The 20,941-nt window shown below is 50.8% G+C and overlaps 4 protein-coding genes across 6 annotated transcripts in view; 1 reads left to right on the plus strand and 3 right to left on the minus strand.

Moving 5' to 3' along the window:
* The window catches only part of GALR3 (galanin receptor 3), a 52,303-nt gene extending 39,185 nt beyond the window's left edge, over positions 1 to 13,118 (minus strand). Inside the window, exon 1 of the mRNA XM_053979120.1 lies at positions 13,106 to 13,118. The gene's annotated coding sequence lies outside the window, so the exon portion shown is untranslated. The remainder of the gene's footprint in view (positions 1 to 13,105) is intronic.
* Positions 1,075 to 4,158, minus strand: LOC128808246 (uncharacterized). Its single transcript, XM_053979131.1, has 4 exons — positions 3,856 to 4,158; positions 2,382 to 2,515; positions 1,876 to 1,987; positions 1,075 to 1,341 (listed from the first exon to the last, which is right to left on the minus strand). The coding sequence occupies exons 1-4, from the start codon at positions 3,967 to 3,969 to the stop codon at positions 1,075 to 1,077; spliced, it is 627 nt and encodes a 208-aa protein (XP_053835106.1). The 5' UTR covers positions 3,970 to 4,158.
* NOL12 (nucleolar protein 12) lies at positions 6,701 to 12,560 on the minus strand. Of its 2 annotated transcripts, XM_053979127.1 has the most exons (7): positions 11,976 to 12,560; positions 11,783 to 11,888; positions 11,660 to 11,708; positions 11,115 to 11,257; positions 10,143 to 10,243; positions 7,833 to 7,966; positions 6,701 to 7,245 (listed from the first exon to the last, which is right to left on the minus strand). In XM_053979127.1, the coding sequence occupies exons 1-7, from the start codon at positions 12,053 to 12,055 to the stop codon at positions 7,130 to 7,132; spliced, it is 729 nt and encodes a 242-aa protein (XP_053835102.1). In that variant the 5' UTR covers positions 12,056 to 12,560; the 3' UTR covers positions 6,701 to 7,129. The 2 variants fall into 2 exon arrangements, with proteins under 2 accessions (XP_053835102.1, XP_053835103.1); XM_053979128.1 differs by lacking the exons at positions 6,701 to 7,245; positions 7,833 to 7,966 and adding an exon at positions 8,909 to 9,545 and having other exon boundaries at positions 11,976 to 12,329.
* On the plus strand, positions 13,111 to 20,906 carry LOC128808240 (arf-GAP with dual PH domain-containing protein 1-like). Of its 2 annotated transcripts, XM_053979123.1 has the most exons (11): positions 13,111 to 13,366; positions 14,343 to 14,473; positions 15,356 to 15,447; positions 15,546 to 15,628; positions 16,330 to 16,442; positions 17,077 to 17,223; positions 17,641 to 17,724; positions 18,058 to 18,120; positions 18,626 to 18,697; positions 19,174 to 19,405; positions 19,493 to 20,906. In XM_053979123.1, exons 1-11 carry the CDS (start codon positions 13,276 to 13,278, stop codon positions 19,519 to 19,521), a joined length of 1,137 nt encoding a protein of 378 aa, XP_053835098.1. In that variant the 5' UTR covers positions 13,111 to 13,275; the 3' UTR covers positions 19,522 to 20,906. The 2 variants fall into 2 exon arrangements, with proteins under 2 accessions (XP_053835098.1, XP_053835099.1); XM_053979124.1 differs by lacking the exon at positions 17,641 to 17,724.
* Positions 20,907 to 20,941: the final 35 nt, after the last annotated feature.

Consider the following 20,941-nt stretch of genomic DNA (forward strand, 5'->3'; position numbering starts at 1 on the left):
ATGTGGAATCCCTGGGGAGCTACTGATACTAGGATTGGGGAACACCTCTTTCCTGGCCCTCTTACTGTGAGGAGCCCTGCTTTGCAGCATGTCCTGCAGCTTCCAGGTGGCTATGAGGATGAGGAAGGTGGGCTGCTCCCTTCTAGCAGTGTAGCTTAGCTCCACCTTTCCAACAGCCTCAGCTGCCCATGTGCCGCAATGGAGGAAGCTCTGAGCCTAGATCCAACCCTTGCTTTGAGGGAAACCTAAGCACAGCTGAAAGCTGAGCTCTGCTATCTAGCCTTGCCTTCCTCCTGAAACACAGCCATTCGGGGGGGGGCCGTCCAACAGCATGGAAGGGCAATCCCCTGCCTCTGACCACTGTGGAGTCCCATTACTTCTCACCTGCGTTCGCATCCAAATATCCTCTCCACCTCCACTCGGCCAGGGCTAAGTGTCCGGGAGCCATAGCGGTCAGCAGCATCCCGCTGGCCGAGGCGCTTGGGCTTGGGCAGGTCTGCCAGCACCGTGTACTCCTGCCTCTCCAGCCCGTGCCGTGCCTCTGCACCCCCACTGACGCAGTGCCTGTGGGAGTCCCGGACCCGTGGGCCAGAGAGGTGCCCACTGCCACCCAGCAGGTCGCTGCGGGCCGGCGGGGAGCCAGCTGGGGTGCGTGGCAGGGTGGATGCCCAGGGAGGGTCAGTTTTTCGGTGCTTTGGCCAGCTCTCCTCAGGCTTCTGGCTGGCAGGACGGCGCTCTGGGACGGGGAGAAGGCCGTTACTGGGGGAGGCGCGAGCGACGCGGGATGCCACCACATCCACGGCAAAGCAGGTCTTCGGAGGAGAGCTAGAAATGGTCCAGGAGGGCAGAGATAAAACCCAGACTCCCTCGAGGCAGGGTGGGAGCACTGGAACACAGCACTTCGAGCCGAGGACATGCCAAACCATACAGATAGAGAGCACCCGAGACACCCAGGGTTCACAGTCAGCACACACACAGATGGACTCTCACATAGTGCCCATGGATGTGTTGAACACTTCCTGGGACCAGAATTAGATAGAGATGCTAAATCTAAACAGAGATCTGCCTTGAACCTCAGAGACCCCTGGGTGGAAAGCACACCAGAACCAGGATCTCACACAGGAGCAAACCAAGAGTACCTGCTTTCAGTGGACAGATTTCTTTCCTAAAGCCCTGGGCTTCAGTTCTCACCCAGGATCCAGAGGAAACAGGCTGAGCCCACCTGGGTCTGTCTGCCTGTGGGACTCGTGACCGCATCTCCTCCTTATGGCCCAAGTAGCTCATCATGTCCCGTTTGCCCGATCCCAAAGTGTTGTCCCACAACCGGGTCATTTCCCCTTCCTGGGAGACAAGATAGGGCAGATCTCTGCAATGGGGACTAGTACCTTCTGTGGGCTAGAAGGAGGTAAGAGTATATATGAAAACTTCCAAAACTTTTGAGCCTGTTCAGCTCAAAACTGCTGGTAAAAAGGAACCAGAAGAGCAGCTGTGTGAGTATAAGATGATGCCAGACCAATGACGGCAAGAAACAACGTAGAAAAAGTCCACATTGGGAGTATCCAAGAGCAAATCTCATGAGCTCTTCAGGGGGAGAGCCTCCTTTGTGTGTCTCAGCTAATCCCCCCTTGCATCTCAGGACCTTAGACTCATAAAATATCTCAAGTTTTAAGGGACCCTTAGGGATCATCAAATCCACCTCCCTGCACATGATGGGCTCTTTCTTCCATCTGCCCAAGGCAGGAGAGCCAGAGGGGCAAATTCAACATGTCTGTGTGCCCAGGAACCTTCTGAATGGGCCCAGCAAAAGTGGCATTGAAGGGCCAAGGGAGCTGGGGATACCAAAATAACCCAAACCACAAGAGATCCCCATCTCACCCTGGCAAGCGTGGAGTTGGCTTCAGCACAGGCGCTGGGGTCGGTGCCAGTTTCTCTGTGCTCACCCTCAGCTCCGGGGCTGAGTGGGGGATATCGCCTGCTCTCGTGCCAGCTGTGGGGCAGGGAGAGAGGACAGCTGGTGGTCAGCACAGCCCGCAGAGCTCAGGGGCGAGTGACAGCACTGGCAGCCCAAGCCACACTGACTCACTCTCTACTGGAGGGGCAGAGGCTGGCAGAGCCCATCCTGAGACCACCAGCCTTGCTTTGGAGGGAATGAGGATGAAGGACACTCTTTCAGGGGCCCCCTGACCTCTCCAGGGTCAGCCCAGAGGAATGGTTAGAGCGCATCGCATGAGGGTTTCTCAGTCCTTTTTCCCAGGCACCAGTGTGCAGAACATCTGGGAAAAGGCAGCTGATTTCCCTCTGCTTGGCTTCCCACTCCCCCTCCTCCATTCTTCCCACCGAAGGGGCTTCTTGGAGCAGCAGGGCTCCCGGCTGGTACTCACCGCTCTGTGCCCTCCGCCGGGCCCACACACACGTATACCTCGCACTGCGGGGCTAAAATATGGAGGGAGTCCCAGGGCTCTCCTGGGGCTGTGTCGCTGCAGGCATTGTGCCCTGTGACCTCCGTGGCATGATCCTGCGGGGAAGAAGGGGTGCAATGGTGCTGTCAGTGTGCCGAGGATCAGGATGAAGGCTGCCTCTTGGAAATGCCTGCTCCTTCTACCTCCTCCGAGAGCAGCCTGGCCTCCAGGGCTCTTGATATCTTTCCCAGCCCACCGTTGAGATTTTTGTCCTACATCAAGAGGCCAGGGAGGCCCAGCACGCTCCTATTTAATGCTGAATGCTGCGGACATCCCAGAGACTGCATGTGTGGATGAGGGTTCAGGGAAACTGCCCCCCCATGTTGGCACTGATGCTGGTGGTAGCCACTCTTCTTCACCAGCAGGATAGCTCAGGGAGAGGCAATGGAGCCAAGAGGAAGGAAGATCTTTGCAGAAAAGGCTGTAGTCCCAGCCTCTGCCTCTCTCTGTCAGGGCTTGCAGGCGTCTCAGCACGCTCCCTGGCCCCCATTACCTGCGGGGCTTATGAGCAGCAGTGGGGGAGGCTCCGGGGAGCCGGCTGTCTGCGCCGCCTTCCCTCCAGCATCTCGCCTGCACCAGGATTCACTCAGAGCTGAGCTGACAGCTCTGAGCAGATCGAGGGTGAAGGGCTGAGGTAACCTTAGAGGGCCCAAGGCCAGGAGGAGAGGGGGAGAGGGTGAGAAAGAGAGAGGGAGGCTCATTACTATTTCATCATCCCTGGCCAGCCGCTCATGGAGGACGTCAAACAACACGAAACCCTCTCTGAACATGAAACCAGCTGTTGCCCAGTCGGGGACAGCCAAGTAGCTTGTGTGTCCAGTCCTGTCCCAAAGAATCATGTTGGATCAAGGTATCTGGAGCCCAAAACCCCATGAGATTTACCCCTCTCCTGCCTTCTCCTCTGGGAATATCTTGCTGAAGCTGCCTCAGGGACAGAACTGAGCCCTGGCCCCAAGCCAACAGCTGAGGCCATAGAGAATCAACCAGGACCATATTTAAGGTGAGGCAAAGCTGTAAATGCCAGCAAGCGTCAAGCAGAGATTAATACAGGGTGGGTCCCTGCTCTGCCAGTCTCCAATTCCCTCCTTGTAGCTCTGCATCTGTGACACCCCTGCTTTCCCTTCCAAGGAAAGGCTATCAAGCCACTCGTATCCAGTGTCCAGCACTTCCCTGCTCAGCTTGGTTCCCAGCTTTGGTCTGGCACAGTTAAATTAAGCATTCCTATGCCTAGAAAGGAATGCCCGTAGAGGTTTTCCCCACCAAGAAATGTAGAAATCCTGGCTGAGCCTTTGTCTTAGGGATTTCTGTCTCTAAAAAGGCAGGTGGTGTCCCAGTATAGAACAAAGAAGCCCTTAATGAAGTATCCGTAGCCTGCAGGTGGGATGGAGGAGCTCACCTGGACAGCATGCTGGTGAGCCCCTGCGGCTCGGAAACAGTGCTGGCACAGGCTCTTTGCAAATATGTTGGCTTCAAAGTTCATGCAAGGCACGTCATCCACTGAACCAGACATTGTGCATAGCAGGGACGAAGATCTTTGGCTGATGGGCTACTGGCAGGGGCCAGCCAGGAGAAAAAGGAGGAAGGAACAGCAGCAGAAGAAGCTGTGGAAGCAGGAATGTTATTTCCAGACTGAAGTTTGCTGCTCCCAGCTGTCAATACTGGAATCGAAGGGAACCCAGGTACAAGGTGATCCATATAAATACAGGTAACAAAAGAATGTGCTCTAGCAGAGACCTCTTTTAGAAGGGGCACTGCACTCTGAAACAACTGCTGACATTCCTCTGTTTGGGAGTCCTTGTGAACAGAGGGAATGATGCACATGTCCTGCTATTTTGTTTGATGGAAATGTTTTTTTCTGTCTTAAAAGGCACAAAAATTAAACTTTTTTTCTTAATTATGTTGGTCATAAAGGGATGGCTCTAAGCAGCTTAGGAAATTTGGAAACCCACTGAGACTCTTGTTAATCCTGCTAAAATGTTGAGACCTGTAGGACAGTGAAACTGCAAAACTGTGAAGGGTAACAGGCATTCCTAGCACAACAGCTGGGATCCCCATTTCTGTTCTATTTTCTTGCAAGCATCCTGCCCACCATCACCTCCTCTGTCCTGCAGGGTTTGAGAGTGAGTCCTTGGATTGGAGAATGTGATCTGAAGTGGGACGGTTCTGCCTAATTTGCCTGGAGGAGTCACCAATAGAAGGACAGGAAATCAGACCAGCATCTGAGATGTGCACATGCCACTGGTACCCTAAACATGGACATTTGAGTCAGAGCAGCTGATCAAAGCTATGGCTGCTCCCCAAAACAACCAAGGCCAAACATCAATGCCAAAACAAAGCTATAATTTTTGTCAGTGCACTCGTTTTCAGTACAGCAAGTTGCACTAGGTGCCAGCCTTGCAGCATCCTTCCTCACACTGGGGCATATTTCCTTGACTTGTTCACACAAAATGCTTGACAGGAGCCTAAGCACTCCCCTGCCAGGGATGCAGCACAAAACACGCCAACATCGCTGCCCACCACTGCCCACGCACTGCCACCCGTGGCTTGAACCCCTGGTACCTCAGTGCCTGATGGGCAAATCATTACTCCCCACATCCCTTGGGGCCTACTGTCAGGATAATGGTGTGATTCCCCAGGACCTCTGGCATGCATGCAGCCGGCCGTGCTCAGTGCTCCCAGTACCGCCCAGTATCCCCAGTACCTCAGCTTCCCTATGGCTCCCAGCGCCTCGCCGCCCGCCGAGCTCCCCCCACAATGAAGCTCGCCGTGGGAACCGCGGGCCGAGAGGCCCCGCCCTCCCCCCTCTGATTGGCTGCCGCCGGGCAGCGATTTGAATACCGCCTCCTGAGTGGCCGGCGGCGGCGCGCGGCCATGGCGCCCCCGGGCGCGGGCTCCCACGTGTGGCGGGCAGCGCGCGGGCGATCGAGCGGCCGGCGCTGGGGGCCGGGCCCGGGCAGCGGCACCGGCACCGCGCTGCGGCTCGGCCCCCAGCCCTTCCCCTCGGCTGCAGCTCCCAGGGACCGCCTCACCGCCTGCCGAGGGGCTACCCAGTGCTCCTCGGAGGCAGCGCCCCAAGAGTCACTTATCCCGAAACAGATGCCAAAGCAGCGGACTTATCCCCGAGCGCTGAGACAGCGAAACGCCAGCGTGTCTCAGCACAGCTCCAACAGGGGGTCATGCCTACCCACAGCACTCAGAGAGATTTGTCTAACGTGGGCTTTACCTACCAAGAACAAGCCCTGCCTCACCCTCACTCTTTCTAGCAGAACGCCCTTAACATCTGTCCTCCACTGCTCCTTCTGCAATTCAAACTCCTCTTCCCGATGCTAGTGACAGTTACAAAACATTCAATTTCACCTTTTGTTCATTCATTAAGGGCAGTCTGCAATCCACTCCTCAAACCTATCTACCTCACACAACCCATTATTCAGGTCCCTTTTAGTCCCTGAAAGTTCTAATCACTCTCTCAGTAACTTTTTTCCTCGAGTTCGTTTCTGGAACACAATGCTGGAAGCAGAAGTGTGATTGTACTGAGTACAGCCTTGAGCTTGATACACGACAAAAGCAATAACTACAATGCACCGATTATCACACAGCTCATGCACGCACTGCAGCCATTCCTCCTTTTTGCTGCGCTCCAATTTTCCCCCAACTGTCTGATCTTTTTGGCTTCCAGTCCGCTTTTGATCCTCTGTAATCCCAATTATATTTTTGTATGTGCATGTGTGCGTAATTGCAGTCTAGCCAGTGAAAGCCATCATGCATGGCAACCCCAGTGTGGCAGCACATGTCAAAGCCCTGCATCTCTGTGCCAGCCTGGGGCATGTGCACAGCAAGGCGCAGGTGCCCGAAGTGACCTAGCTGCAGAGCCACGCGTGAAATGCCTGTGGAAAAGGGGGTTCACAGGGAGCTGCTGGTCTCTGCTTTTCCTGTATGCAGCAGCAATTCCACTAGCATGTTGATTTTTGCAATTCCCTTGCATTTGGAAGCAGCCTCTTCCTGAGCTACTGAGGGGGGGGGGGGGGGGGGGAACCCCAAAATGCTCAAATCTGTCTTGAAAAGTGGAAGCAGCAAAGAAGGATTTTAAGCCAGAGTCTGGTATGAACTGTGACGTGTCTGGCAAACGCTTCACTCACTGACTAGTGTGTGAAAACTCATATCCTCATTTCAATATATCCAGGGGTAGCCTGACTGTATAGCCTGTGCATAACAAAAACAGCAGACTAGGGCTGAGTCAGTAATTCACATTACAGAATAAAGCTTTAATCAATCAAATGGAGAAATCAATAGTGTAGTGAACAATCCTGATGGTTAACGCTGTACAGGATTTAATAGTTCTGTTCTCAGTCTTTCCATACACTTTTTTTTTTTTTTTTTTAATTTGAAAACTCATTTTCTAGCAGGAACTGAAAGATTTCAGAGCGTGGAAGGGGCTGTTGGAGACTTCAGCTAACACTTGAGAAAGGCTCAAAAATGTTATTAGGCTAGGGAAACAGCAAACTAAAAGTGAGAATCTTCTAGATCACCTGGCAGTAAAATGACAAAAATGTAGCACCTCATCCGGAATACAATGAGGTCATCTAGCTCTGTCCCAGCTACCATGCCAGGCTGCCTACAGGCTGGGGAAGGCAACTGATCCACATTCCACACTCCACACTCCAGCAGATTTCTCAAACAGATAGTACATTTCTTTTACAGTGGCCATCCCAGCTCCAGAGCAAACTCCTCGGGTGAGGAAGCATACAGGTCACCTTCTGTCCACAGTCACTCCACAAGGCACTGTGTCCTGGAGAGAAGGGGAAGCTGCTGTATGATCCAGACAAACTATGTTACCCTGCCCTCCAGCTTTGAGCTGCCATCCCCTTGGTGCGATACACCTCTCCAAACAGAACTTCCCTCTCCTCCTCTCCTTCATCCCTCTCAAACCCACCAAGCACAGAATGCTCTAGAGCATGTAACTCCCAAACCAGAACAAGAAATCATTTATGCGCCACACATGGGACCTCTTGAATACTTTGGCTGAGATCCAGCTCAGCATAACACTTTTGGCCTTGCCCGAGTTGTGTTTTTGCAGCTCTGAAACACCCAAGAACCCCAGGTGAGACAGGTGGATAGGTAAAAATCCCATTAAATCCATTAAATCCCATGACCTTTCTGGAGTGGTCTTTAAGGCAGTGTTAAAAGGTGAGGTGAGAAAACCACACACACACCTGAATAATGTGACTGAGTTTACTCTGTGTTAGTGCCCAAGAACTCAGCTCAGGGTGGGACTCTGAATCCAAGCATACAAGGCACCAGTGATAAGTGTCCACTTCCCCAGCAATTACCTTCTTCAGAAGGGAAAGGGAAGTGCAAGAGGACCCCATTCCTTACCACAGGCACGTGTGTCGTGTGTGGCCTGGTTCCCTCCAGAGCCTCCCTCTAGCAGAAATTGTGCTGCTGCTGTCAGTGTTGAGATCATACCCTCCCCCTTAACACACTCTGGAGAACAGCTCTGTGTGCACACCCTGCAAGAAACGATGGAGAGATACATCAGGCTGGTGCCATTCACTTCAGTGGCTGGTGGCCATCAGCATTGTTCTGATGTTCCTCCATGCAGCCTCAGGCACTGCTTTACTCTTTTCCCTCCCATTTCTGGCATGAGGAATCTATTTACTTGCCCATTGCTGGGTTGCAAATTTTTCTGGTGTGGGTTTTGGACACATAGGCCTTTTCTTTCTTTGTCATTTCCTTTTCAGTGCACACATGGCATGGGAGGAGGCTTGGCTGACAGAGGCAGAATACTCCAGGATACTCCAGGACAGAGGCCAGCATACTGCCTGGGCTCACTCTCCTTCTCAGAGGATTCACTCACAGTTTTGTTACTGATATTCCTAAATTCCAACCATACAATTTTTTTTTCTTCCCCTGCTGAGGGCAACCACAGTATAAAACATACACTGAGGTCCTAAGAAGAAAGACAATTAGCTGCTAATAACTGCAGCAACTCTGAGGTAAAGGACAAGGGCAGTCTCTGCCACTCCCACCCCAGAGAGGGCCACACACATACAGCAAGGGCATTAGGGCATTTCATACTCCCCTGAGCTATCATAGTTACGATCGGCATATTCAGCAGACAATGGAATGAGCCATTCCTGCTCTAGCTGGCTCTGCCTTGCCACAGAAATAGCTCCTAGCTATTCCATTTTCCAAGCACCAGTGGGTTTCAATATCCTTTTAACACCAGGAATTACCTCCCCCTCTTTCCAGTTGGTACTGGCATTAGCATAGCTCCCATTATGCTTCAAATAAGTCACAGATTTTTTTTTTCCTTAGCAAAATGACTTCAAATTTATTCACAAAGTTACCCAATTTCACCTGGCACAAGTACCAAACAAAAAGTACCCTTGCATTCAGGTGTGGCACTGTGTTGTGCGGTGAAGAAACACAGGAGACAAGATGACACCATGTCTCCATGGAAAAAGGATTTACTGCACAGCAGAAATGCCATGGCACCGATGCAGGAGTGCAAGCAGAGCGCTCCCAAGTCTCTCAAATTGCCCTGACAACGATGTGCCTCTTGCACTCTGCCCCAGATCCTCTTCTTTGATAAAGCCAAGTATCAGCTCTGAAAGGGGGGGCCAAGGACAGAAGGGCTCCGCCAAGTAGAGAATATGACCTTCAGCAGAAGTTTTTAAGAGATTCTGTGGTACCCAGACACTTAGCTGGAGACCACTGCAAAAATAAATGGGTAGAGTGTCTAGTCACCCTGGCCAATGCTCAGGAAGCTACAGAAAGGCTGAACTGGCTTGGGTTAATGGCTGGTCAGAATGCCATGTAAACAAGGTGCTTGCCCACAGTGACAGGGTCCCAAAGAGCAGCAGGCCAGATGTAGAACACTGTCCCAGCTGGTGGTCTGAACATTAGTTTCTCTGTTAATCCTGGTCACGGCCCATTTTGCCAGTCAGCCTCCGACGCTGAGTCTTGGTGGTTCGCCCGGTGCTGGACTTCTGGATTTTCTTACGTGGGCCTTGCCCACGTTGGGATCTTTTTCCTTTTGTCTTTTTCCGGCTGTGCATGTGCAGCGTGGCAGTAAGAGAAGAGATTCTGTGCAGGGCAGAAAGAGAAAAGTGTTTGGGGACCAAAGCTTGCAGAAGCAAGGCGACACCAGAACAATAGCTGGAGATCTCTGCGTGGCCCAGCAGGAATGGATGCCAGACACAGCGAGTCCCAGAAGGACTCTCAGCTATGCAGGAAACCTGCAAGTCTTTATGTGCGGTAACAACAAAAACTAATGTTGTGAGCATCGTGCTGCTCAGACCCCACAGAGTTAAAGCAACTCTCCACACCCTCAAAGCAGTTGTAAAACCTGGATACTGAAAAATGCGGAGAACGCCTTAGCTTTCAGCTTTAGGAGCCTCTGACCTTCAACCCTAGAGACAAGCTCTGCACGCTGCGGAATGTGCCGCGATGAAGGACTGGGTGAGAGGTGAGGACGCAGCCCACCCTGCCGCCGCTCCTCCCGCGCGGTCACCGGGGCGGCAGGAGCGGAGCGGGGCGGGCCGCGCTCCGCCAGCGCCCCCTGCGGGCCCCGGCCCGGGCAGCACCGCACCCCTCCCGCGGCCACGCCGCGCGTCCCGGAACCCAACATTCCCATCAGCTTCCAGAACCGAACAGCGAAGGCCTGAAGGAATCTGTACATACTTTTCAGACAGGAAGGGGTTTCTGGACTTCTTGGGCATTGTTCTCACAGGCTTGTTCACCACCTCTTCCCCCTTCTCTTCTTCAGATCCATCAGTTTTTCCCTTAAAAATAAAGCACTTTTTTGATTCTGGTGTTTCCACTACCTTCTTGGTTTCATCCTGTTTTGTGAACTAACTAGTCACAAATGAAGATTTCTTAATTCTCCACACCACTTGCTGTCCAAGTGTCAAGGTTTCCTATTGCAGTCCCGCAGAAAGGCACAACCAGAGATGTCCTACAGTAATCCACCCCAAGATCCAAAAACTTCAGCATGATTTTAATGGCCATGCAATCGAAGTTTAAACTTGAATGAACCAAAGGTCTTGGCTTTTGCTTAAATTACTATCAAGACCTCTTTGAGTGGACTTTCAGATTAGATGACCTTACAAATATAAGCACAACCACTGCCTTAGAGTCTCTATGAAACAAATACAAGCTCTTAGTTACAATGTATTTTGAGAATAAAAGTGACCACAACCAGAACTGAATGGTTTCCTTATTTGCGGTCCAAGCATGGGATGATGGAGAGAAAAATGTCTCCTCATGCTAACAGTAATATTTCTGAACAGGACACAGGAAAGAGGTCAAGGACAGACCATTCAGCAAAGCCTGAAATCTTGCTGTTCCTCTTGTATCAGCTTTTAAAGCATTACACTGTTGCCATCCAGTCCAGTAACACTTCATTTAACCAGGGTCAGTCGAGACTAGCAAAGCATTCCAGGGAGGTGTGAAGTGAGCTATTCACACAGAATATTTCCTTCTCTTTAGAGGCCCAGTTTAAATTATGGAAAAATATAAAAGTTATGAGTTTCCCTTTTCATCCCTGCTCCCAGCCAGCTGCAAGGTCTTGGACATACTCAGGAACCACCAGCCCTGCCTCACCAGCCCCAGGAGTGTGTACAGGTGATACAGAGAGGCAGCAAGAGGCTTTACCACGGGGCTGGTCAGTCCCAGCTGGCGTGCCCCCGAGAGGTCCAGGTCGCTGATGGTGGTCACTGTTACAATGTGGTTTGGGTGGTCGATGTTCACAGACTCTGTCCGCGATGTCACCAAGTGCTCCAGTTCATCAGCCTCCTCTGGGAACACAAGAAATCCTACACTGCAAAGTGCCCAAGTTTTCACGGGATAAACTCACTTGTTCCTGATGCACCATGCTGGGCTGGGGTGACACCTGGCCTTGGCATGCAGGGATAAAGGGCAGAGGGGCTTGGCACTGCAAGCCTGGAGGGCTTCTCCCCCGTGAGGGGACCTTGGAGATATCCTCCTGCTCCTTCCTTTCTGTACAACTCCCATGATTGCCGGGACAGAGGGCTGCAGGGTCACTGCTCAGATTGCTGCCTAGCTTGTCTGGGGAACACGACAGGACCGAGCAGTTGTTGGTGTGGGTGCGAGCATCCCTGCCCCAACTCTCAACACCCAGTCAAGGCTGTCGGACCACGGGCGCCCACCTCCCTCCCCACCGAGGGCCCAGCACGTACCGAGCGCCTCCTCCCTCTCGCTCAGCATCTTCAGGTACTCCTGGTGCCGCTGAGGAACGGAAACAAGTCATGCGGCGCCTCTGCCCGCCCTGGCGAGGGGGGGACACAAGACCCTTCCCTCACCTCCTCTTTCATTTTCCTCTGCTCTTCCTTCAGTTTCCGTTTGATCTCCTCCAGCGCCGCCTTCCTCCGCTCTACCTTCCGCTTATGGAAGCCGGTCAGGTACTCCCTGCCGCCGACAACACAGAACCGCCCGGCTTTCAGCGACCGGGGGATGCCTTTCTTCCCCGCCTCCCGCCCTGGGGCCCGGCCTCACCTTCGCCGCTCCTCATCGAAAGTCACCACCAGCCGCCCCTCGCGTCCCCCCGGACCCTTCTTATTCTTCTTGCGGCCCATGGCTGCCCCACGTTGCCGCTGCTGCCGCCCGCCCCTTCCGCCGGAACGCCGGCCCGGCGGGACAGAGCAGCCAACGGCGCGGAGCTCGCATGCGCTTGTTCCCGGCCCAAGAGTCCGGCCTGGGGGGGACGGGGTTTGCTTCAGGAACGGGAGCCTCCGGCTACGTTCCTCTTCAGCTTCCTCCCAGCAAAAGATTCCGTGGCGCTGCTTGTGTGGAGAACATGGCAGTGTAGCACCCGACCTCACAGTGTAGTCCGAAACTCGTTCTGATACTGCAGAGTGTTTTGCATCTACATCTCTTTAATAAGCGTCACTCTTACTAATAGTTGACATCTGCAGTTCTTCAACTGAGCATTCTTCAATAGAGCTCTGAGTTTATTTCAAGCTACAGTCGTTCCTTGGTGTTAGCACAGCATGTGCTGCTCCTCTTATCTGGGGAAGGCAATTGTGGAGATGAGTGATCACAGCTCTGATGCTGTGTCCAAGTTGCAGCATCTGGCTGTACAGCCATAATTTCTGTAGTGGTGGAGAGAGGTACTGGTATGGGTTGATGTGGGCATCAGGAGTGCCGTGTTCTGATGGCTTAGAGTGACATTGGCTGAGCTTCTGAATCTTTATTGCTCCCCTGTTCTCACTTTAAAAATGGGTGTAATGCTTGTGTGGTGGCCAGCTGACTTCGGTGGAAGCTTCTGAAGTGTTGTGGGGGCAGCCAAAGCCAGCTCCCCCAGCCCACAGAGCATGATGAGTCCTGACAGGAGTGCCGTCACAGCCTGGCAGTCACTTGTCCACAGTCAGCTTTCCTTTATCAGCTTGCTTGCTGCTTTCGCTCTTTTCCTGGTCTGTCCTTTCACCAGCAGAAATGTGGAAAAACCAGTTCTGTGGTTAGTTGCTGCACTTCCCTCCACGCCCATGGGGCAGGTCTCCTCCTCCTCCTCAGTCCTCACGCACAGTCTGGGTGCACTTCAGCCTCCAGCCTCTTTGCCCCTGGCTGTGCTCAGCCGGCTCAGGTGCACCGACAGGTACCTGAGTACCCTTTCCATTTACTTTAACCTTAGGCCTCTCTTGCTTTCCTCTTTTCTCTCTGTGTGCCAGAGCTTGTCTCTCTGGTGTCTCCTTCTCTCCTGGATAACGCAGTGGGTTGGCCTGCAGGTACAAAAGGTGCAGGCAGCTGCCCTCCTGGCCCTGTCCTGCCCTGCCTGGAGGGATACCATTCTGAGGTGATGGCTGGAGGAAATGAGCGGAGCATGAAGGCCCTGAAGGAAGTGTGGAAAAGAGCAGAGAACTCTTTGTGTGCGGACTGCGGGAAGCCAGGTGAGTCCCCGAAGGATGCTGGAGGAAGAGTTGGAAGTAGGGAGCTGGGGCTGATCTCTAGCAGCCACTTAGGGCTGGCTATCTGGACTTCACAGGAGCCTGGGGTGGAGAGAAAGGGGAGGCATCGCTCTGGGTATTCATTTCCTTTCCCTTGAGGAGGGTTGGCAAGGGAGGAGGGAGAAGATGCTGCCATAGCACTGGTGGGAAGGACAGGGATGTGGGAGTGCCAGATTAGCAGGGGCTCCATAGCTGCAGCACCGTGGGTTGTAGTCATGTCAGATCTCAAATGCAAATCAAGGTCATGCCCAGTCAGGACCTGACAGGAAAGCTTGCAGTGAAATCCTAACTTCTCCAGAAAGAAGATATGATTCAGGAGGGCATTGTCTCCACCATGACTCAGCTGTGAACTGACAACCTGTCACCGTTGACTAGGAAATTTCATTTACTGAAGGGCTTGTCCTCTCAGAAGGGTACCCAGTTTGAGGTCCTACAAGTGCTGCTAAAAACGCCCATCTTACACCTCCAAAAGGAGTGTACTACCCAAGCCAAATTATGACTGGGCAAATTACTACAATTTTGCCCTCTTTAATTATTCCAGGAGAGTTTTAGATTCAAGGTTGTTTTTCACTTTCTGAGCTAAACTCTGTTAGGGGTTTGCTGTGATGCACTAAACAACTCCTGGAGTCTTTTCCCAGAGGTGATTTCATTTTCCTCTGGGTGATCCTTTACACAAAGGGAGTTCACAGAGCACTTTGGGGTTTTTCAAGATATAGGTCATTAAAAATTCAGTCAAAGTGATTGGAATGGGGAATGAGGGACCAATAGCCGTGTTTTTTTCTTGACTGGCATCCATGCTTTGGGTGTTAATTACTCAGCTCAGATGAAACTGTGGTCACTAGCTCTCTGTTTCTCAGGATTACCTTCTCAGGTGAGGCATATCTCCCACTTCTAGTTATACCCTTTTCCATATTCTCAGATCCTGACTGGGCATCCTCTACTTTGGGTGTCTTTATATGCCTCAGCTGTTCAGGAATTCACCGTAACATCCCTAGCATCAGCAAAGTCAAATCCCTGAAGATGGACTACTGGGATGATGCTCAGGTGCAGGTGAGATCTTTATCCCCATGGGTAGGGCAGGTGGTTTGGACTAGGCTATACACTCAGTGTCCTGGCAAAATTTAGTCCTTTGACCTCACAGAGTTGGAATGTAATCTGGTTTAATCAGTCTCTTTTCTACTCATGAAAATCAGGGATAACTCCCCACAACCCACTGGGAGAGGGAGGATACGCTTGTTTTATGTGTCTCCTCATACCCTGTTACTTTATGGCAAATGCAGAGCTCTTGCAATGTATCTTACTAAGGCTTAGGGTCTTTGTTGCTTCAGATTACATGTTTTCCACTTGCCAAGACCATCCAGCCTCAATGTCTCCTCTTGATTTCAGCAGTCCAAGGGGAAAATCTTGGGCAATTCCATTCTCCAAAAAAAGTTTCCAGATATAATACAATCTCTTGGGAAAAATGGCACTTATGAGAACTTGACTTCTCCCCGTTACAGCCCCCTCAACTCCCTAATTTTCAGGGGACTGAAAATATTTTCTGGAGATCCAAAGAAAATAATCTGTGTCTTGTTGCTCTTTGGAAGAGGTTGGAATTTCCTTCCAGATGCCATTGCAGAGCTGCTGTCAAACTCTCCAGGAGATGTGGGTCATGGCAGCAAATCCACTGAATGTGTGCACACCCAGCCTTACGGAAGTGACATTTATGGCACTCTGTTGATTCAGGTGCAATCGCTGTAATGTCTGAGAGTAGACGAGACCTTTGAGACCCACCTTCCTGCAGCCAGACTGCTGGGATATTGCAATGGAGGGGAAAGAGAATGCTCCATTAGGGTTTGATATGCATCTGACCCTGTAGTGAGTTAGGAAAGAAAAGGTCCAACATGAGTCTGCATCAAAGGCAAGGCACTAACTCTCTGTCTAACTCTGCAGTTTCTGGCCAAGCATGGGAATACTGTGACTAAAGCCATATATGAAGCTCACATCCCTATTTACTATTACCAGCCAACCTACAATGACTGCCAGTAAGTTGCTGTATACAGAAGAAAAGGGGGAAGGGCAATTCTCTGTTCCTCTAATTCCTCTAGTTTGTTTCTAAGCTACCTGTCCCCTCTCTCCATAGAGTGCTGAGAGAACAGTGGATACGGGCCAAATATGAACGCAAAGAATTTACTGAGCCAGGAAAACAGCTGCCATATTCTGATGGTAAGAGAACATCAAAACATCTAGTTTGTTGTCTTTGCTGGAAACTTCTGAGCATCATGAGGTGTCAGTGCTGCTAGTCCCACAAGTACTCCTGAGAACCCAAGTGGTCATTACAGGGCTTCGTTTTGGGGGTGTTAAATTGTGGACAACATAGGCTGGCACTGCCACAGGTAGCTTAAAAGCCTGGTGTTACTAGGTGGCATTTTTCAAAGACATTTGTTATCTGGTGGAGACAGACATCTACAATAAGGAATATCTGTCCTGCTGCATGCCACCCCTCTAACCATGGCAGTTGCCCTTGAAATGGCACTTCCAGTCCTGTGACAAAAGGGCATTGGAGCCCAAGAGCCTGCAGAGTCAAGTGGGAAGAGTTCTGGTCCCACACCAGAGTCTGCATGGGCCAGGACTCTAGTGTCACAGGAAACAGCTCTCACACTGTCAGAGGTAGTAGTAGGAGCAGGACTAGGAGGTGGGAAGAATCTGGGAATGACTTTTGGTGAGCGCTTATCTGCACTGCAAACATGGGAACACACCACCTTTAGTTGTAAGTCAGAGGTGAAACATCTGAAGTGTTTACTCTCAGCAATAGTCCATCATGTTTTTTGTCCCAGAGGGGTGGCTGGGCCCCAGGCTGCATGCAGCTCTCTGGTGCCTACCATGCCTGTGGGGAATGCTATTATAAGTGACTTTTCTGCTCCAAGGGGTGAAGGAAGGCATCCTTTGGAAGCGAGGTCGGGACAACGGGCAGTTCCTACCCCGCAAGTTCCTCTTGTCTGAGAGAGAGGGATGTCTGAAGTATTTCACCAAGCAGGATGTGAGTATGGTGGTCAACTCCCACCTCAGTGTGTACTCCACCCAGAGCAGCGGGGTCACAGAGATGTTCTGACTTCCTATGCATGTTTCTGAGGTTGCTTTGTTCATCCCAGCTCAGAGATGAGAACAAAGCATGGCACTAATAGAAGGGTCCCCTTCCTACTGTCAGAGTGACTTTTCCTCATGCTCTCCCTTTGTGCTTCCCTCACTACTGAGAAAAGGGCTGATCTTTCACTTCACTCCTATCCATTTGCCTGGATGTGTAATCCTGCACCATTCCTGGAACCAGCCTCACCCCATTGTGAGCCAAGTCGGCAAAAACCTTTTCTCTGGTTGGTTTTGAGGAGGGCTACTTTTCTGCTCATTCATCTCTCTGAAATGTGTGGGGCAAGAGCTAAAATGCTGTTACAAGGGAGGGAATGGCTCAGGGTAGGGAGAAGCAGGACATGCCATCTAGAGAAACCTAGACAAGCTCCAGAAGTAGGCTAATATGAACCTCAGAAGGTTTAAAGACCAAGTACAAGGTTTTCCACCTGGGTCAGGCCTCTGACCCTGCCTTACCTCAGGCAATCAGTAGCTCAGATCTCTTTCCTTCTAGGATTGCTCATGCATGGTCAATGCCATTCTGTTTTCAGGCCAAAGAACCCAAAATCAATGTTAAAATAGATGTCATCAATGCTACATTCCAGCCAGAGAAGATTGGGAACCCCAATGGCCTGCAGATCACCTATCTCAAAGACAATAAGACCAGGAATATATTTGTCTACCACGAAAGTGGAAAGGTATCTGGTTTTAACATCAAATACTGCACAGCCATTGAGGTGCTTTGAGGAGCTGCTGATATTAAATAGTATGAAGAATGGGTAGGATGGAGTGTGTGAGTGTGAGTTGCTGTAGGTAATAGGGTGGGGGTTCTGGCTCTGTGTTTGTGTATCTCTGAGAGAGTTTTGCTGCAGGGAGCAGGGCAGGAGCACTGGCTGAGTTGGTTTGTGTGGGAGGAGTTCTATAGAAGATGTGCTGCCTGTGCCTGTGGGGAATGAGGCAGCCGTGCTGGCTGGCTGAGTGCATGTGAGGGAGATGCTGCAGAGGGAGAGCTGACTGTGTTTGTAGTTAACACAGGGCTGGGTGCAGCTGGGGGAATTTAGATGCCCCACTGTTGCTCTGGCTAAGCTTTTTGTCTTGTCCTGTTCGATCCTCAGGAGGTAGTGGACTGGTTCAATGCCATCCGCTCTGTGCAGTTCCATTACCTGAAGGTAGCATTTCCCATTGCCAGCGACAATGAGGTAAGGCAGCACTGGAGCTCTGTCCTAAGTCTCCCGCTGCTTACATGATAAAAGAGCTCATTAGTTCGTATTATAACCCCAGGTAGGGAAGTGGAAATTGCAGGGTAAAGACAGAGGGATGAGAAGGTGTTTTTAAAAGGGCCTGTGGTGGTCAGAAAACAGCTGCTCTCTGCTGTTTCTGGGCATTTTGGAGGCAGAAGTGATGCCTAGCTAGGCAGTTTGGGAAATGTAAATTTAGAAGGTGACTGAATTCGGGGGAATAGAAGGGTGGGGGAGGGAAATGAATAGCAAAGAGACACAGCTAAGTGAATGTTACTCTTGCCATTTTGTCAGATTAAAAATCGTTTGACAAGAAACTTCTTGAAGGAGGGGTACATGGAGAAGACTGGTCCCAAGGTGAGCTGCTATGGTAGAAGAAATCTAACAGGGGCCTGCCAGAGCACCACTGGCTTTCCCTACTTCAATGCTTTTCTCCTGCTGTTTCCTCATTCCCCCCTGACTCTTTAGACACCCGTGGGAAGAGTGTGTGTGCACCAAGGGAGGGGAGAATAAAAGGAAGGGGAAGGACACATGTGAAAGTAGATGAAGCCAGAGTCTCTGCTTTCTCCCAGAGCGACAGATCTCTCTGCCTGTGTCTGTGTGTGTGTGACCTTAGAGGTCTTTAGTGTCCAGATTTCTCCTGTCTCAATTCTGGGGTCCTTCATCGAAGTTCAGGAGTTGGGGACAGCAGCTGGGACTGAATAACCCGATACTGACCCCCAGTCTCTGTTCAGAAAGGGCGAGGAGGAGATTTAAGGCAGGGGCTTACTCCAAGCAGTTGGGATGAGTTTGGGGTATCCATTCGCACTGCTCGCAGCAGAGGGCACTGTCCCCTCACACATGTCACCTCTTCCCTTCACAGCAGAGAGAGGCTTTTAAGAAGCGCTGGTTCACGCTGGATCACCGCAGGCTCATGTACTTCAAGGATCCTTTGGTGAGAGGGAGATGTGACCTCCGGGCAGCTGCTGAGGGCAGGGTCAAAGTGCACACAGAGTCTGTGCTCTGCAGTAAGGGTGGCTTGCAGGTTTCCCAGCTGCTATGAATGGACTCCAGGTCTTCCCCTTTCCATCCCTTTTAGTTCATCACACGTTTTTTGTGTTTGTTTCACTGCCTGCAAACAATGGGAACAGGGAGGGCAGCAGTGTAAAGGTGGTGATGGGAGGGTGACACAGAGAGAGCAGCAGTTCCTCTCTCAGACCTCTTGAGAGTTATGCCCTTATTTTTTTCCTTTTCACTACTGCCTTTGAGCACAGACTCGCTGCTCTTCTGAATCCCCTGACCACCTCCAAAACCTTTTGCTGCTACATCCCTGATCCTCACACACTGTCCTCCTGTCCTTAGGTGCCCTGTAATGATTCTCTTGCTCTTCTGGGGTTCCATAAGTCACTGTCTTTCCCTCCTGATGTGCAGGATGCATTTGCTAAGGGTGAGGTATTTGTGGGCAGTGGAGAGAATGGATACAGTGTCCAGAAGGGATTGCCTTCAGGGACACAGGGCAACTTCTCTTGGCACTACGGCATCACCATTGTCACCCCTGACCGGGAATACCTCTTCACCTGCGAGACAGAGACTGACCAGCTGGAGTGGATCAGAGCCTTCACTAGTGTCATCAACCAGGCCATGACACCACAGGAATATGCAAGTAAGTGTCTGGATGCTGTTTCCTTCCCCTGCTGCCACTCCCATTCAGGATATTGCCCTAATGCACCACCTTTTCTCTTCACTACAGTTGAAGCCTACTTCAAGTTTAAATCCTAGGAAGCCATGCAGGAATCTCACTATGACTCAACTCTACCTGGTCCTATTGGGTGGCTGTCAGGACAGGAGAGGAGATTGACATCAGAGAACACAGTGCTCTTGGAGCACCCTTTGAAGCACTTTTGCCCCCACAGAATATCCACTTTGTTTTGAGGGCCTGATGAAGCTGCTTCTTTTCAAGTGCAAGATTTTGTGCATCTGAATCCTCAGTACAACCTGTCCCTGTTAAATTGCTGTCATCTGACTGAATGCTGACAGGTCTTGCCTGTCAGTCGGGCCTTGAAAACTTTGGCATGTTGGATGTGAGACCCAGCATCACTCCTGCATGAAACTGCAGACAGCCACCCACCTGAAGCAAGAAAACAGCTGCCTGGCTGGAGCCAGGCACCACAGCGGGTTACAGGGGCTGCTGGACTAAAAAAAACTGTTCCTTTACAAGAAATATCATACCTGCTGGTGACAGAGATTTGAAACATCTAGATATTTGATCAGTCAGTTAGAGAAAGGTTATGTAAAAGATGTAACCTAACAGCCAAATGTGAGCCTCGTTTCCTTCTGCCATGTATGGGCTTGAAAGCTTCTTCAGATGACATTTGTGTGCAGACCTTCCACCAAATGCTTCAGAGAAGGTCAGTAGATCATCTCAAAAATAATGTGGATATACATTTGGGTATGTGGATAATGTGTGCATGCACACCCATAACAAAAAGTGATGGAGGCGGAATACTGCCCTAGGGAAGATACTGTGAGGGATAGTCATGCCTCTGAAGATCAGCTGCCAAACTTGAGTCTCTATCAGACCAATGGAGCACAGAGTCCTCTCAATGGAGAGGGATTGGGTCTTGCAGAGAGGAGCTGATAACGTGCATAGAGTTCAGAGTCTGCTGTCTCTACTAGAGCCTAGGGTTGATGCTGGATATAGTAATATATGGATCTCTGCTCCCTCACTGTCTGTATGTCAAAGGCCTGGCACTTTCATTCTGGCCTGCACATTGCATATGTTTATCTTGTATATCACACATACATATCTGTATGTTCTTGTTGTATTAGTGAGTTAGCCTAAAACACTAAATCAACCCATGATTCATGTCTTAAAGCTCATCTCTTGAAGCTCTCTTGGGAGAGCTGTGCTTCACGTGCTGGAAGGAGTAGCTGAGTTCTGCTAGTGACTGTAGTATCTGATGTGTTTGCAGTTTTACGCAGGCCGTGTGAGAGAAGGTATCTCATGTGTTAAGGGGAGCTATCTGGAATTAATGGGACAACCAGTATTTTAATTAGCTGTTAAAGAAATAATTTAAAAATACCTCTGTAAGTTATTTTAACTTCCTAAATTAGCTGACATGTTAACTGCTGAGGTATGAGGTTGTTTCTTGGAAAAAAAAGTACAGACGATCAAACAAAAAGCCATAGCTCTTCATTG

This window comes from Vidua macroura, chromosome 5 (assembly GCF_024509145.1).
Source record: "Vidua macroura isolate BioBank_ID:100142 chromosome 5, ASM2450914v1, whole genome shotgun sequence".
In the NCBI taxonomy this organism is placed as follows: Eukaryota; Metazoa; Chordata; class Aves; order Passeriformes; family Viduidae; genus Vidua; species Vidua macroura.